Source organism: Narcine bancroftii, chromosome 10, assembly GCF_036971445.1.
Source record: "Narcine bancroftii isolate sNarBan1 chromosome 10, sNarBan1.hap1, whole genome shotgun sequence".
Lineage (NCBI taxonomy): Eukaryota > Metazoa > Chordata > Chondrichthyes > Torpediniformes > Narcinidae > Narcine > Narcine bancroftii.
The window spans coordinates 29,175,302-29,189,267 of NC_091478.1; the positions used below are offsets into that span (position 1 = coordinate 29,175,302).

A 13,966-nucleotide genomic window follows, 5' to 3' on the forward strand; every position below is an offset into this window, starting at 1 on the left:
AAAAGTTCCTTTTACATTGTCCATCATATCCTGTTAGATCAGGGACATTTTGCATACAGTGAGAAGCTCCCCTCTGCACCATCCTGTTACTTTACTTTCTAGACCAGGGACAGCATAGTTTGGAGATGGAGTAAAGCTTCTTCTATACTGTCCTGCCACACACTTTCAGGACAGAGGCAGCATGAGATGAAGATATCTATTAGCAGTGGCCTGCTGCATTAGGAGTATTTTGTTGCTGAGATCAACCACTTTACGACCACCCTTTGTGCAACAATAACTTCTCCATGGTTGGCTTTTGATTGCTAAAGTCCACTGCAAGGAGCTAATAACAACTTCAAAGCATTGCCTCAGCAGCTGATTGAAGCATCCTGCAGGCTGGTTGTTGAAAACTGAGGGTGCCAGTGAATATTTCTGGTTGTCTTACACATACTATTTCAAAATCATTAATCATTGCTTTAAAGCATGAAAATAACCAATTATTAAAATTTTATTTAAAACTGAAAACACCTATAATTTGATACATTTACCAGCATCAAGTTAACAATTAAGTACATTTAAATTTAACTCAGATGAAAAAAGAGACTGCTAAAATCTGGAACATAAAGCAATGCTAAAGAAATTAGATCAAGCAGCATTTGTGCAGGCAAAAGGTGCAAGTCAATGTATTCTTTTGTCCCGATAAATGCAGTTTGACACATTGAATTCTTCCAATGTTCTACTTTACAATGATTTAGTTGCTTTTAAAAAAGGAAAACCTGAAACCTCCTGCCTCCACACAGCTCACTTCAAATGGGGTCGTTTGACCTAGTCATTCTCAACAGGAACCACAGCACATTTTAGTAAAAGCTTTGTTTTCCTTTCACCTCACTTAATGTAAATATTTTTTTAAAAATGTATGTAGCCAGTAGGAAAGAAATATGGAAGAAACCAAAACTTGACTGCTTTACAGGGAAGTGGGCCCATAAACTTTGAGGACTGAATGGGAAGGGCAGGGGGGCGGGGGTGGGGTGGGGTGGGGGGGTGGTTGGCGTAGCCAAAAAATGGTTGAGAATGGCTGGGTTTAAACATGCAGGTTCAGCAGGCAGATTTCTGCAGGAAGGCACACTCCACCACTGGGCTACAATCCAATGTCCAAGTACTGAAATGGTCCTCAGAAATGATTCAAAGTGTCAGATGCCCTCCTGGGAAAACAGTGGCCCACTGCACCTCATCAAAAAAATTAGAGTGGTTGTGAAATGAGGAGAAACTGAACAAAAATGTTCCTGAAACTGGCCTTATTACCCAAGGTACTGTGTGCATTTGTCTCATTCATCTCATTGTTTGATTGCAGTCAGCAAGAAAATTGGGTACTATACAAGTGTGGTCACTCGTGGATGGAAAAAACATCAGTACTCTTGCACTTTCAGAAAAGGTAATAATAGTTCTTCAAATGTGTGACATTTTGAGAGTAAAGAGCAGGGGAGTGGGATGAAGAGAAAAGGTATTTTGGGGAGCTGGCATAGGTACAAAGATAGGCTGAATGGTAGAGGCAGCTACAGTTTTGACACTTAAAAGATTGTTGGACAGGTTCTCGGGAGAAAGGACAGAAGTAATGTGTGGATGTTTAGGGACCACTTGAATGGTTTGTCCCACTGAGACAGAGAAAAGATGGCAAGAAAAGGGAACCGTGGTTGACAAAACAAGTTAAGAGGAAGAAGGAAGCACACATTAGATTTAGGAAGCAAAAACAGGAAGAGCTCATGAGAATTATATGATATCAGGAAGGAACTTTGGAGAGCTCGAAGGGCAAAGGGGGCATGAGAAGACACTGGCAAATAGGATTAAGGAAAATCCTATGGGTTCAGTTTTAGTTTTTTTTTGGAGGGGTTGTGGATATATAAAGGTCGGCACAGCATTGTGGGGCAAAAGGCCTGTACTGTGATGTATTGTTTTATGTACATGGATACGGAAAGTTTAAAAGACTATGGGGCAAATACAGACAGAGGAGAGTAGCTCAGACGTGAAAGTTGAGTCCAAGGGCCTGCCTCCATGCTCTGTCGGTGTAACTTTCTCTGATGTTGAGGAAACTGCTCTATTGATGTTCATCCTCTGGTATCTGATTACATTTTATGTGTTGTAGAATTAAGACAATGTGCTTGATGGAAAATGTGTCGGAAGGTGAGTGGTCTTCCAGCAGAGCTCAGCAAGAAAAACAAACAGAACACCTATCTCCATTTTAACCCAACCCACCTTTGGTTTCACTAGAATTGCACAAAAGTGCTGGAGAAACTCAGCAGGTCATGCAGCATCATTAGAAACTAAAAGCAGCCGATGTTTTGGGTCTGAGACCCTCTTCAGGTGTATGGGGGAGAGGGCTAAGAAGGATAGCTGTCTGATAGGACAAAGAAGGGGTGGGAACCTGGAGGGAATTAGGAAAGAGGGTAGGGAAAGAGGAAGACTAGGATAGGGGGGGTTAACAGAAATTGGAGGTCGATATTGATGCTGTCTGTTTGGAGACATAATGCAGATGATGTTCCTCCAATTTGCAGGCGGCCTCAGTTTGGCAGTACATGAGGCCATGGCAGACTTATCTGTGTGTTAATGGGGTGTTGAATTGAAGTGGTTGGTCACTGGGAGGTCTTTGTTGTTGCAGCAGATAGAGCAAAGGCACCAGATTTAGTAAATGACCCATACAGGTTCATAGGTGAAGTGTGGTTTATCTTTCTCTGGTCTTTCTGGGTTAGTATATGGAGAGTGAATGGATTTGGAATCCACTTGAGAGGTATGTTGGTGATAGTGCTTTGGTCAATCAGTTATCTTTTTTCTGTACTTGTTCCTATTTTCAGATCAGTGCCATGGCATGCTGCCCTTTGTCTAACCATGTTGCTCTGGGCACTGAAACTGGTTACATGTATTATGCAAACCTGGTGACCGTGGAGAGACCTCAGCTGGTTCACCAAGTCCATCTCCACAGAATGCCAATACAGAGCCTACAGTAAGTAGAGCATCAACAGTTTAATGCACTCGCTCACACTGATTGTAAGTGGCAGAGGGGGCTGGAAAAGAGATTATTCAGAGAAATTCCAACCTTGGAAGAATCTTGTGTGGATGTGTACAGAAGGAAGCAGTTCACCTGCAACTAAAGTCAATGCAAATGGTCTGCCATCAGTGAAAGTAAATTTTAATTGATTTGTTTAGTATCATGTGTACCAAGATACGTTGAAAAGTTTTGTTTTGCGTGCTATCCAGGGAAGTCAAACTAAATTTAAGTACAGGTAGTGTAATAATAAAATACAGGTGCCAACTATCATGTTACTCAAAGTGAAGGATATGAAGAGAAGTAGTTAAACAGTGCAAGGTTATTATTTTTGACCACTGATAACAGCAGGAAAGAAGCTGTGTGAATTTCCAGCTTGTGTATCTTCTGCCCAACAGATGGATCCTTTAATATACTGACACCTTCCCTGAAGCAGTGAGAGGTGTAGATGGATTTGAAGGAGGGGATACTGGGTTACGTGATGGCTTGAGTTATGTTCACAATTCTGCAGTTTCCTGCAGTCTTGGGCAGAGCAAAGCTGGGATACATTCTATTGTGGATCTATATTAATTGGTAAAAGATATTGAGACATGCTGAATTCAATATCTCAATTCACATTTTAATCTGAAATAATATCACTCCCTTAGTTATAATGGATTGAGAGGGATATCACTCCCTCGGTACAATGTCATGATCTTACTTCCTGGTGTATAGTCGAGCAGCAGGGATATTGTTCCCCTCGCGTACTGTGAATCTGTTTGGATATTGGTCGCCTGTTGTGCAATGTATAATGAACCGTCTCAGCTGAAGTTATTTCTAATCTTTCAGATATGACCAGGAGGGACAGTTCCTTGTGACTGCTTGCTCTGATGGGTTTATATTTGTCATGAATGCTAAACCTTCCAAATTATTTAAAATATTTGGATATACAGGTATTGTTGAATAAGCTGTCTATAACTTAGTGAGACTGCATGCCCCTTGACTCGATCATTGCTGACCACATTTCCTCCAAGTGATGTAGGCTATAGCAGTCATGTTTAAAGCTAAGTGTGCAACATAATAATGGAAGCAGGAGTTGGCCATGCATCCCATCATAATTTAATCTTTGGCCTTTGTCCACTTCTGCCTGTTTGCTATAAACCTTCGTTACTCTACAGACAAAAAAACTGTTCATCTCAATCCTGAAATATATTGAATGACTCTCCCTCAGCTACTCTGGGTTGACAATTCAAAACATACTCAATTCCCAGAAAGAAGAAATTCTTCCTCATTCCAATGTTAGTGGATGACTGCTGATCTTGAAACTCCTCTTAGAATATCCCCATCAAGTCCCCTCAGAAACTTGTTTCATTCTTTTAAACAACTGAGTGTGTAGGCCCAAAGAAATTAGAAAATGAAGCACAAACAGATGCTAGAAATCTGAAGGAGAAACAGTGAAAACTCTTGGCACGTCAGGCAGCAGCTGTGGAGAGAGAAATGGTTAATATTTCAGGTCAGCGTACAAGCCAAACCTGTTTCTCATCAATGACCCCTTCACACCAAGATTCTGCACTTTCTCCAAAGCAAGTGGTTCCTTCCACATACAGAGGCCAGAACTGTAAGTAGAACTAAAGCCTTGGAAAATTGGAGCATGAATTCCCAACTGTTGTCCTAGATCTGACTTGCATAAAGGTCACCTTTCCATTTGCCTTTTTTATTCTTGCTAACTTTCTTTGTTTCTTGTATAATGACACATATTTTTAACATAAAGATTTAGAAGTCTCAGGTTACTAAATAATATTTTATTTTTATATGTTTCCTTCTAAAACTGATATGCTTATATTTCCTCACATTGTACTCCAGCTGCTATCTCTGAACCCTCATTCAACCTGTCTTTAATCCCTTTCCAGTCTCTTTCGCAACTTCCTTCTACCTTTTTACATCATCAGCATGAGATCCCTTTGCCTATAGCATTAACATTTATAATTAATAAATTGTCAATAAGAGATTAATAAATATTTGGACACCTCACAAGTTTGCAGGAACAGTATGGGTTAGCTGCTGCCTCATTGAAGACCCATCATGGGTTGGATACCGACTGAACCTCTGACCTGTTTTAAAACCTTTCCCACCATGAAACAACTGATCGTAGCCCCTCATTGTGCTCTAGGTTTTGACAGAACTATTTGAGTATTGTCAGTTTATAACCTCTTATTTTTTGCATCTAAACAGAGATAAAAAGTGAAATTTTAGGGGTGTCTATTGCATTCAACAAGTTGAAGAAGAACGTGGATTGCCTAACACTCTCGTGCCAGTCTGGAGAGGACAAGGTTCACGGAGGGACACAGCTTACCAAGTTCCATCTGCTTGGAGAGAATGCTGCAGGTAGGGAGGCGACCCAGGGATCCTGGCTCAGTGCATCATTCTGTTGAAGTTCACCCAATTACTTCAGTGTTGCCTGAGCTCTGCTACCCAGCTAGTTTGTTTCTCTATATTGGCAACCCCCAACAGCCTGTAAAAGTTTAATTTGTTCACTTTTTGTGATTAACCTTGAGAAGAGGATGATGACTCTGTGATGAAGGTGCTTTTGTGGTGCTGCTGGGAGGGATTTCCAGTGGCAAGAACCAATTATGTACTTCCAAGTGGGACGGCATGGAAGGGGAAACTGCTGGTGGTTATTCCCATATACCTGAAGCCTTTGATCTTCCTCTGGGTAGAAGCAGCATCAACAGCCCAGACAAAATCATTTAATGGCTCTACCTCAGCATCCCTTTGGGTCGACAATTCAAAACATTCTCAGTTCCCAGAAAGAAGAAATTCCTCCTCATTCCAATGTTAGTGGATAATTCCTGATCTTGAAATCACTCTGAGAATATCCCAGTCAAGTCCGCTCAGAAACTTGTGTTTCATTCTGATGATTGAATGTTGAACAAATAATCACCATTCAAGGGTAGAAATCATCAATCAATGACCATTTCTACTTGTGGATGTGGTCTGACCTGCTGAGTTCCTCCAGAAATTTGTTGTTTATTCAATAGTCATGATCTCTGTTTTACTCACCCAGTAGTAACTGCTACACCACTCTTACCTGGTGGCCTAACCACAGATAGGAGTGCGCCCAGTCCTAAGAGTCCACCTGGTGTCTGGTGTGTGCCCATTGGTTGATTTTCCTGGTGATTGGTGCATGTGCAGCAATAGGGATGCGTATGCACACATTTATGGGGCAATTTTGTGTGTGTATATACATACACTGAGACATTGGTGTTGGCATGCATGCATTAGTCCATTTGACATTGCTTCGCTTGTGCTGATAAATTTCTATCTTATTAATTTATTCCTCAGCCTCTTCTACGTCTATCAATAACCATGGAAGGATGAGTGATGCTGCAATTGGGAAAATGTACTGTCAAATGGAGATGCCACTGACCTCTATTGCCCATGACTCTGAGCAACACCTTTATGGATACTGCAGTGTAACCCGAAGCATTCACAAATACAAGATTGTCAAGGTGCTCTGGAAAGAGCGCTTCACATTGTCAAACTGTTTCATAGAACATGGTATAGCACAGATCAGGCCCTTCAGCCCACGACAATATGCTGACCTATGTAAACATACTCCACATTAATTTCACCCCTCCATCCCTCACAGCCCATAGTCCTTCATTGTTCTTGTGTACCTAAGAGTCGTTTAAATATTCTTATTATACCAGCCTCAACCACCACCCTGGCAATGCATTCCAGGCATCCACCACTCTGTGTAAAATACTTCTGAAATCTCCCCCAAGCTTTCTTCAACTGATCTTAAATGGATGTCCTCTGGTATTGGCCACTGATCCTTGGGGTAAAGGTGCTGGCTGTCCATCCACTCTATACCCCCCATAATCTTATACATCTCCTTTGTCACCTTTCATCATCCATTGCTCCCAAGAGAAAAGTCATAGTTCACTCAACCTTTCTTAATAAAAAATGTTCTCTAATCCAGGCAGTATCCTGTAAATCTCCTCTTCATCCTCTCTAAAACTTCCACATCCTTTTTGAAATGAGATGACCAGAACTGAACATTATACTCTTTAGTGTGGTCTTATCCCACGGCTTGAACTCAATCCCCTGAACAAATGAAGGCCAACACACCATACACCTTCTTAACCACCCTATCAATTTTTGCAACAACTTAGCAGGGTTGATGGCCAAGATATTTCTGTTCCTCCACACTGCTGAACTCTGCCATTAACTCGACCTTCAATTTTGATCTTTCTAAGTGCATCACTTTACATTTTTCCAGATTGAATTCCATTTGCCATTTCTTCACCCAACTCTGTATCCTGTCTATATCCAATGACAAACTTCTACACTATCCACAACACCTCTAACCTTTGTGTCATCTACAAACTTACAAACCCATTCCTCCACTTATTAAATTTACATTTTTAAATATAGATATACAGCACAGTAACGGGCCCTTTCAGCCCAAGAGCCCTTGCCATCTAATTGCACCCAATTGACCTACACCACCGGTATATTTTTAATGGTGGGAGGAAACCAGAAGAAATCCACACAGACACGGGGTGAACATACAAACTCCTTACAGACAATGGCGGATTCCAACCCTGGTCACTTACACTGTAATAGTGTGCTACGATAACTGTGCTGATCTTCAACCAAGTAATTTATAAAAACCTCATAGATCAGGAGTCCCAGAACAAATCCTTGCAGAATACCACTAATCATCAACCCCCTGTTTATATCCAATGACAACCTTTTGCTACCATCTACTACGTCCCTCTGCCTTCTTCAAGCAAGCCAATTCCAAATCCAACCCTCCAGGGTTCCATAAATCCTATGCTTCGTAACTTTCTGAATGAGCCTACCATGGGGGTTCTTATCAAATGCCTTACTAAAATCTATATACACCATGTCACCTCCTCAAAGAAAACTTAATTAGGCTTGTGTGGCATGACCTGCCCCTGACAAAACCATGCTGATTATACCTGAGACTCTGCTTCTCTGAATGCTCACAAGTCCTGTCCCTAAGAATCCCCTCCAATAGTTTTCCACCACTGATGTAAGACTCACTGGTCTATAATTCCAATTCTTCCTCTTGCCTTTACTGAACAATGGAGCATTTGGCATTCTCCAATTCTCTGGTACCACTCTATTGGCTAGGGAGAATGCAAAGATCATCATCACCACATCACAAATCTCTTCACCCATAGTATCTTGGGTATATCCTGTCTGACTCCGGGGACTTGTCTTTCCAAGTGTTTTTCAGAAGCTCCAACAGTACCTCTTTCTTAACCTTAACATGCTTGTTCATCTGTTCTACTTTGACCTCACATTCATCAAGGACCGTTTCCCTGGTGACCACTGTTTACCTAAGGACCTCCCCTAACTCCTCCACCTCCAGGCATATCCCGGTGATCCTACCCTCACTCGTCATCCTCCTGTTCTACATATTCATGCAGACTGCCTTGCAGCTTTCTTTAATCCTATTTGCCAAGGCCTTCTTGTGTCCCCTTCTAGCTCTCCTAAGTCCCTTCTTAAGTTCCTTCCTGGTTACCTTATAATTCTCTTGAGCTCTGCCTGACCTCTGCTTTCAAAATGTAAAACATGAAAGTCTGCAGACACCGAGGGGAAAAAACAGAAACAAAAACTAGTCTTGGCTTTCTAAACCTTGTCTATACTTCCTTCTTCCTCTTAACACCCATTGTCCCCACACTCATTGGTGCTGCTTTCTCACACTTGCATTCATCCTGACCCCATTCACTCTTCTCTCACACATCTTTATACACCTCCATTCACTCCTTCTTCCTTGCCCCCCTCTCTCATTGATTCTCCTACTCTCTCATTCTCACCTTCCCCACATTCCCATTCTTGCCCTCTTTTATATTCGCTTCCACCTCTCGCGCTTGCTTCCGTATTCTCCCTATCCTTCACATGCACACACAGCCTCCTCTCACATTTGTTTTCTTGCCCTCCTCTTGCAATTACTCTGCATTCTCTCACATTCACATCCCCACTATTGCACTTGCAGACTCGTCCACTCTGGTACTTAATCACTTGCTGTTCAATAATAATGCTCTCCCTCTTGTACTCTCTGTTTATCTCAGCTTCCCATTCTCTGAAACTTATTCTCTGAAACTTGCTCTCCATCGTCGCACTCACACTTCTCATCCCTCTCTCCTACCCTTCCATTTACTATCCTTTTTAAATGTATGCACCCAAAACCCACTCTCTCCTGCACGATCTTTCTCCTTCTTCCTCTCCCTCCTATTTGTTCAATTAGATTGTCTTATCCCACACTGTTCCATTCATTGTTTTCCATTTGTCTCATTCATTCACTCCATCTCAGTTTCTGTGTACCCCCATCATTCTTTTCTAATGTATCTGCTCTCTATAACAGGCTGTACATTTGTCTTCTCCTCCTCTCTCTACCCCATTGTAGGGCATGACTGAAGAAACATTCAGCCTGAACCCTCAGCTGAAAGTTGTGGGCCATCAGCTGGGACCAGGATTCCTCTGCCTCTCCCCAGATCACCAGTACTTGGCTTCTGTGGCCAGAGATGGATTCATTCAATTAAGAGATGCTGTCAGCATGGTAAGCTACAGAAGAGGGCAAGTGAGAAACACAAAATCTGCAGATGCTGGGATCTTGAGCAAACAAAGAATTGTTGGAGAGACTCAGTGGGTCAGACAACATCCATGGGCAGAACTGGTCAGTCAACATTTTGGATGGGGACCCTTTATCAGGACTATAGTAGATTTGGTGAAATCACATAGATAAAGGGGGGAGATACCCAGAGGTGATAGAGTATAAACAGAAGTTGTGAGAGGTAGAGAGACAGATAGAGGGAGAAATCATCAGTCAGGAGAAAGTTTGGATTAAAAAGTCCAAGGGTTGGTAAAGAAGAGATGGGAACAGTGGCATCAGATGAAGACAGAGGTTACCTAAAATTAGAAAAATCAATATTCATGCTGTTAGATTTAAGGCTGTCCAAGAAGAATATGAGGTGTTGTTTCTCAGGTTTATGTTTGGCCTCACTCTGTCAGTGTATGAGGCTAAGGCAGTAGTTCTCAACCCTTTTATTTTTCACTCACATTCTTTCTTTGGCTTGGCTTCGCGGACGAAGATTTATGGAGGGGGTAAAAAGTCCACGTCAGCTGCAGGCTCGTTTGTGGCTGACAAGTCCGATGCGGGACAGGCAGACACGATTGCAGCGGTTGCAAGGGAAAATTGGTTGGTTGGGGTTGGGTGTTGGGTTTTTCATCCTTTGCCTTTTGTCAGTGAGGTGGGCTCTGCGGTCTTCTTCAAAGGAGGTTGCTGCCCGCCAAACTGTGAGGCGCCAAGATGCACGGTTTGAGGCGTTATCAGCCCACTGGCGGTGGTCAATGTGGCAGGCACCAAGAGATTTCTTTAGGCAGTCCTTGTACCTTTTCTTTGGTGCACCTCTGTCACGGTGGCCAGTGGAGAGCTCGCCATATAACACGATCTTGGGAAGGCGATGGTCCTCCATTCTGGAGACGTGACCCACCCAGCGCAGCTAGATCTTCAGCAGCGTGGACTCGATGCTGTCGACCTCTGCCATCTCGAGTACTTCGACGTTAGGGATGAAAGTGCTCCAATGGATGTTGAGGATGGAGCGGAGACAACGCTGGTGGAAGCGTTCTAGGAGCCGTAGGTGGTGCTGGTAGAGGACCCATGATTCGGAGCCGAACAGGAGTGTGGGTATGACAACGGCTCTGTATACGCTTATCTTTGTGAGGTTTTTCAGTTGGTTGTTTTTCCAGACTCTTTTGTGTAGTCTTCCAAAGGCGCTATTTGCCTTGGCGAGTCTGTTGTCTATCTCATTGTCGATCCTTGAATCTGATGAAATGGTGCAGCCGAGATAGGTAAACTGGTTGACCGTTTTGAGTTTTGTGATACCACCTTAAGAAATCCCTCACTAACCACAGAGCTCCCATGGCATCCTATGCCATTTTACCATTTAGCTCCACTACCCATCCTTCTCCCCATAAATTTTGATTCCCTGGCTAATGAAGAACCTGTCAATCTCTGCCTTAAATGTGCCAAATGACTTGGCCTCCAAAACCACCCTTTGGCTGAAGAAATTCCTCCACATCTCTGTTCTAAGTGGCCATTCTTCAATCCTAAAGTTGTGCCCTCTTGTCCTAGACTCTCCCATGATGGGAAACAACCTTTTTACATCTACACTGTCCATGCCTTTCAACATTGAAATGTTTCAATGAGATTCTCCCCTCATTCTCTTAAATTCACAAGATCACAAGATTTTGGGTAAGTGCAGAAAATACAGGGTTATAGTTATGGGTAATTTCAACTTCCCTAATATTAACTGGCACCTCCTTACTGCAAGAGGGATAGATGGGGCTGAATTTCTTAGGTGTGTCCAAGAATTCCTGACACAGTATATGGACCAGCCAATGAGAGGAGTGGCCATACTGGAATAGCAAACACCAGAGGACATGAGTATGAAATGAAGGGAGGGAAGTTAGGGGAGACACTTTTTACACAGAGAGTGGTGGGTGTCTGGAATGCCTTGCCAGGGATGGTGGTACAGGCTGAAACATTAGGGGGATTTAAGAGACTCCTAGACAGGCACATGGATGGAAGAAAAATAGTTTACAGGGTAGGGAGGATTAAGTATACTTTTAAAGAATATATGGGTTTGCACAATATTGAGGGTTGAAGGGCCCGCACTATGCTGTAGTGGTCTATGTGCTATCTCAAGATACAAGAAAAAAAATAGGCCAATCGGCCCATTGGGACTGCTCTGCCATTTAATCAAGAGCTGATCCCGCATCGGACTTGTCAGCCACAAACGAGCCTGCAGCTGACGTGGACTTTTACCCCCTCCATAAATCTTCGTCCGCGAAGCCAAGCCAAAGAAAGAAAGATCCTTATCACTCAATCCCCCTCCCCGATATTCTCCCCTTCACCCTTCATGCCCTGACTAATCAAATACCTGTCAAATTCTGTCTTAAATACACATAATTACCTTGCTTCCTCTGCTGACTGTGGCAACAAGTTCCTCAGATTCACCACCTCTCTAGCTAAAGAAATTTCTCTGCATTTCTGTTTTAAATTGACGCCTTTATAATCCTGAAATTGTGACCTCTTGTCCTGGACTCTCCTACCATGCGAAATAACTTTGTCACAACTGCCCTGTCCAAGCCTTTCAGCATTCAAAATGTCTCTATGAGGACCTCTCTCATCCTTCTGTACTCCAATGAGTACAGTCCAAGAGCTGACAGTCATTCCTCATATGCTAACCTTTTCATTCCTGGTATAATTCTACTAAATCTTCTCTGAATCCTCTCCAATGCTAGCACATACTTTCTCAAATAAGGCACCCAAAACTGTACACAGTGCTCTAAGTGAGATCCCAGCAGGTACCCTAAACTGTAAAGTCTCAACATTACATCCATTCAAAATTCCAATTCCAAAATACAAAATTCCAATGAGTACAGGCCGAGAACTGTCAAACGCTCCTCATTAATGATAGGCCTTTCATTCCTGGAATCATTCTTGTGAACTTACTGGTTTAGTTGTACTGCTTTAGCTTTAGAATTGAAATTCTTAATATCCTTTGGGATTGGTTCAGGGAGAGCTGGAATTTAGCTGTGTGCAGATAACCTCCCAGCTGTTTCTCATCCACAGGAGATGTACTTTCAAACTCAGTGTCACTCCTACCATTCCGGAGGCCTGAAGTTCATTGTGTTTTCATTGGATCGTCAAACAGTTCTAACGACCGGCATCCATGATGCAACCCTTGTTTGCTTTACAGCAAGGTAGGAATTGGAAGAGACCATTCTTCCATTCTCATGGATTTTATCACTATCTACCCATCCTGGTTTCATCATTTTCAGGTAAATGTGGAGTCAGCTGGGGAACAACTACAATACACAAAAAGGCTGGATACTGCATGATCTGCTGAGTTCCTCTAGCACTTTTGTATGTTCCATGATTTTAATATCCTTTCCCAGTTAACATTATGCGGTATTGTAATATGCTTCCATCAAAGTACAGGAAGATTTAGAGCCATTCTTTCCTGTGGAAGCTTAAAAATAAGCTGTAATGAAACCCCACTGAAAAAAGCCACTTATCCCAACTTGTTGCTGTTTCAGCCAACCCATCAAATTCTGCCACTCACCGTTATTCGCCTCAGCAATGCCCAGGGGATAGGTGGCACACTCTCCATGAGCTCTGGGTAAAGAATGCCCTAGAATTCTGTGGTATTTAATAATGACTGTCTCAGGCCCTGGTTATGCTCTCCCTACCTCTGTATGACCTCTATCATATTGTGCCTCAACCTTACGTTCTCAGGAACAAAGTTTACCAGGCTGTCCCTCTTTTAGGATTGTTTCATTAGGATTTAACAACCTCCATTGATGATGTTTAATTTGTTTAGGCTTGACAAGACAAGTACAGCAAGGACCAAGGCAGCCCTGGAGCACAGTGCCTCAACAATTTCAATGCTGAGTCAAGCCTCCAAGACAGAGAACAAAGCCCTGGACCTGATGGGACAGAAACCTGAACTGGTGAAGAATGGTTTTGAATTCAATGAGGCATAATTACAAATGTGTTACCTTTAGTTATGCTGTGACTGCCTGATTAATTTGCAATGACACACCCAAACTCCAATTGACAGGACACCAATTAATATCAAATAATCACATTTAAGTTCGTTCGTTCAGGTTCCTTGCCGTTCGGTATGGGCTATCATGTCTCTCCATCCCTCATGGTCTCTGACCCTCTGAATTGTAGTTGTTACCTCCCCTGTTTCTAACCATTATGTTAATCCACCTTATAATTTTCATTCTCTGTCTGCCTCTTTTTCTTTTTCATTCCAGCTTTCCAGTTGTAATAAATGTTCTAATGTATCTCTTCACATGATGTATCCAAAGAATTTTAATTGCTGTTTTCTGATTCTTTTAAGTAATGTATGTTTTGTTTTC

At 42.5% G+C, this 13,966-nt stretch overlaps 1 protein-coding gene across 6 annotated transcripts in view; it reads left to right on the top strand.

The window, feature by feature from the left end:
• cfap43 (cilia and flagella associated protein 43) overlaps nt 1–13,966 on the top strand; it is a 97,262-nt gene that overhangs the window by 30,306 nt on the left and 52,990 nt on the right. For 5 of the 6 annotated variants that reach the window (XM_069900400.1, XM_069900402.1, XM_069900404.1 and 2 more), the window contains 8 exons: nt 1,331–1,411; nt 2,826–2,974; nt 3,845–3,948; nt 5,228–5,380; nt 6,338–6,504; nt 9,438–9,590; nt 12,669–12,799; nt 13,420–13,549. In XM_069900400.1, coding sequence (XP_069756501.1) covers nt 1,331–1,411; nt 2,826–2,974; nt 3,845–3,948; nt 5,228–5,380; nt 6,338–6,504; nt 9,438–9,590; nt 12,669–12,799; nt 13,420–13,549 — 1,068 coding nt within the window. The remainder of the gene's footprint in view (nt 1–1,330; nt 1,412–2,825; nt 2,975–3,844; nt 3,949–5,227; nt 5,381–6,337; nt 6,505–9,437; nt 9,591–12,668; nt 12,800–13,419; nt 13,550–13,966) is intronic. The other variant, XM_069900401.1, reaches the window with a different exon arrangement.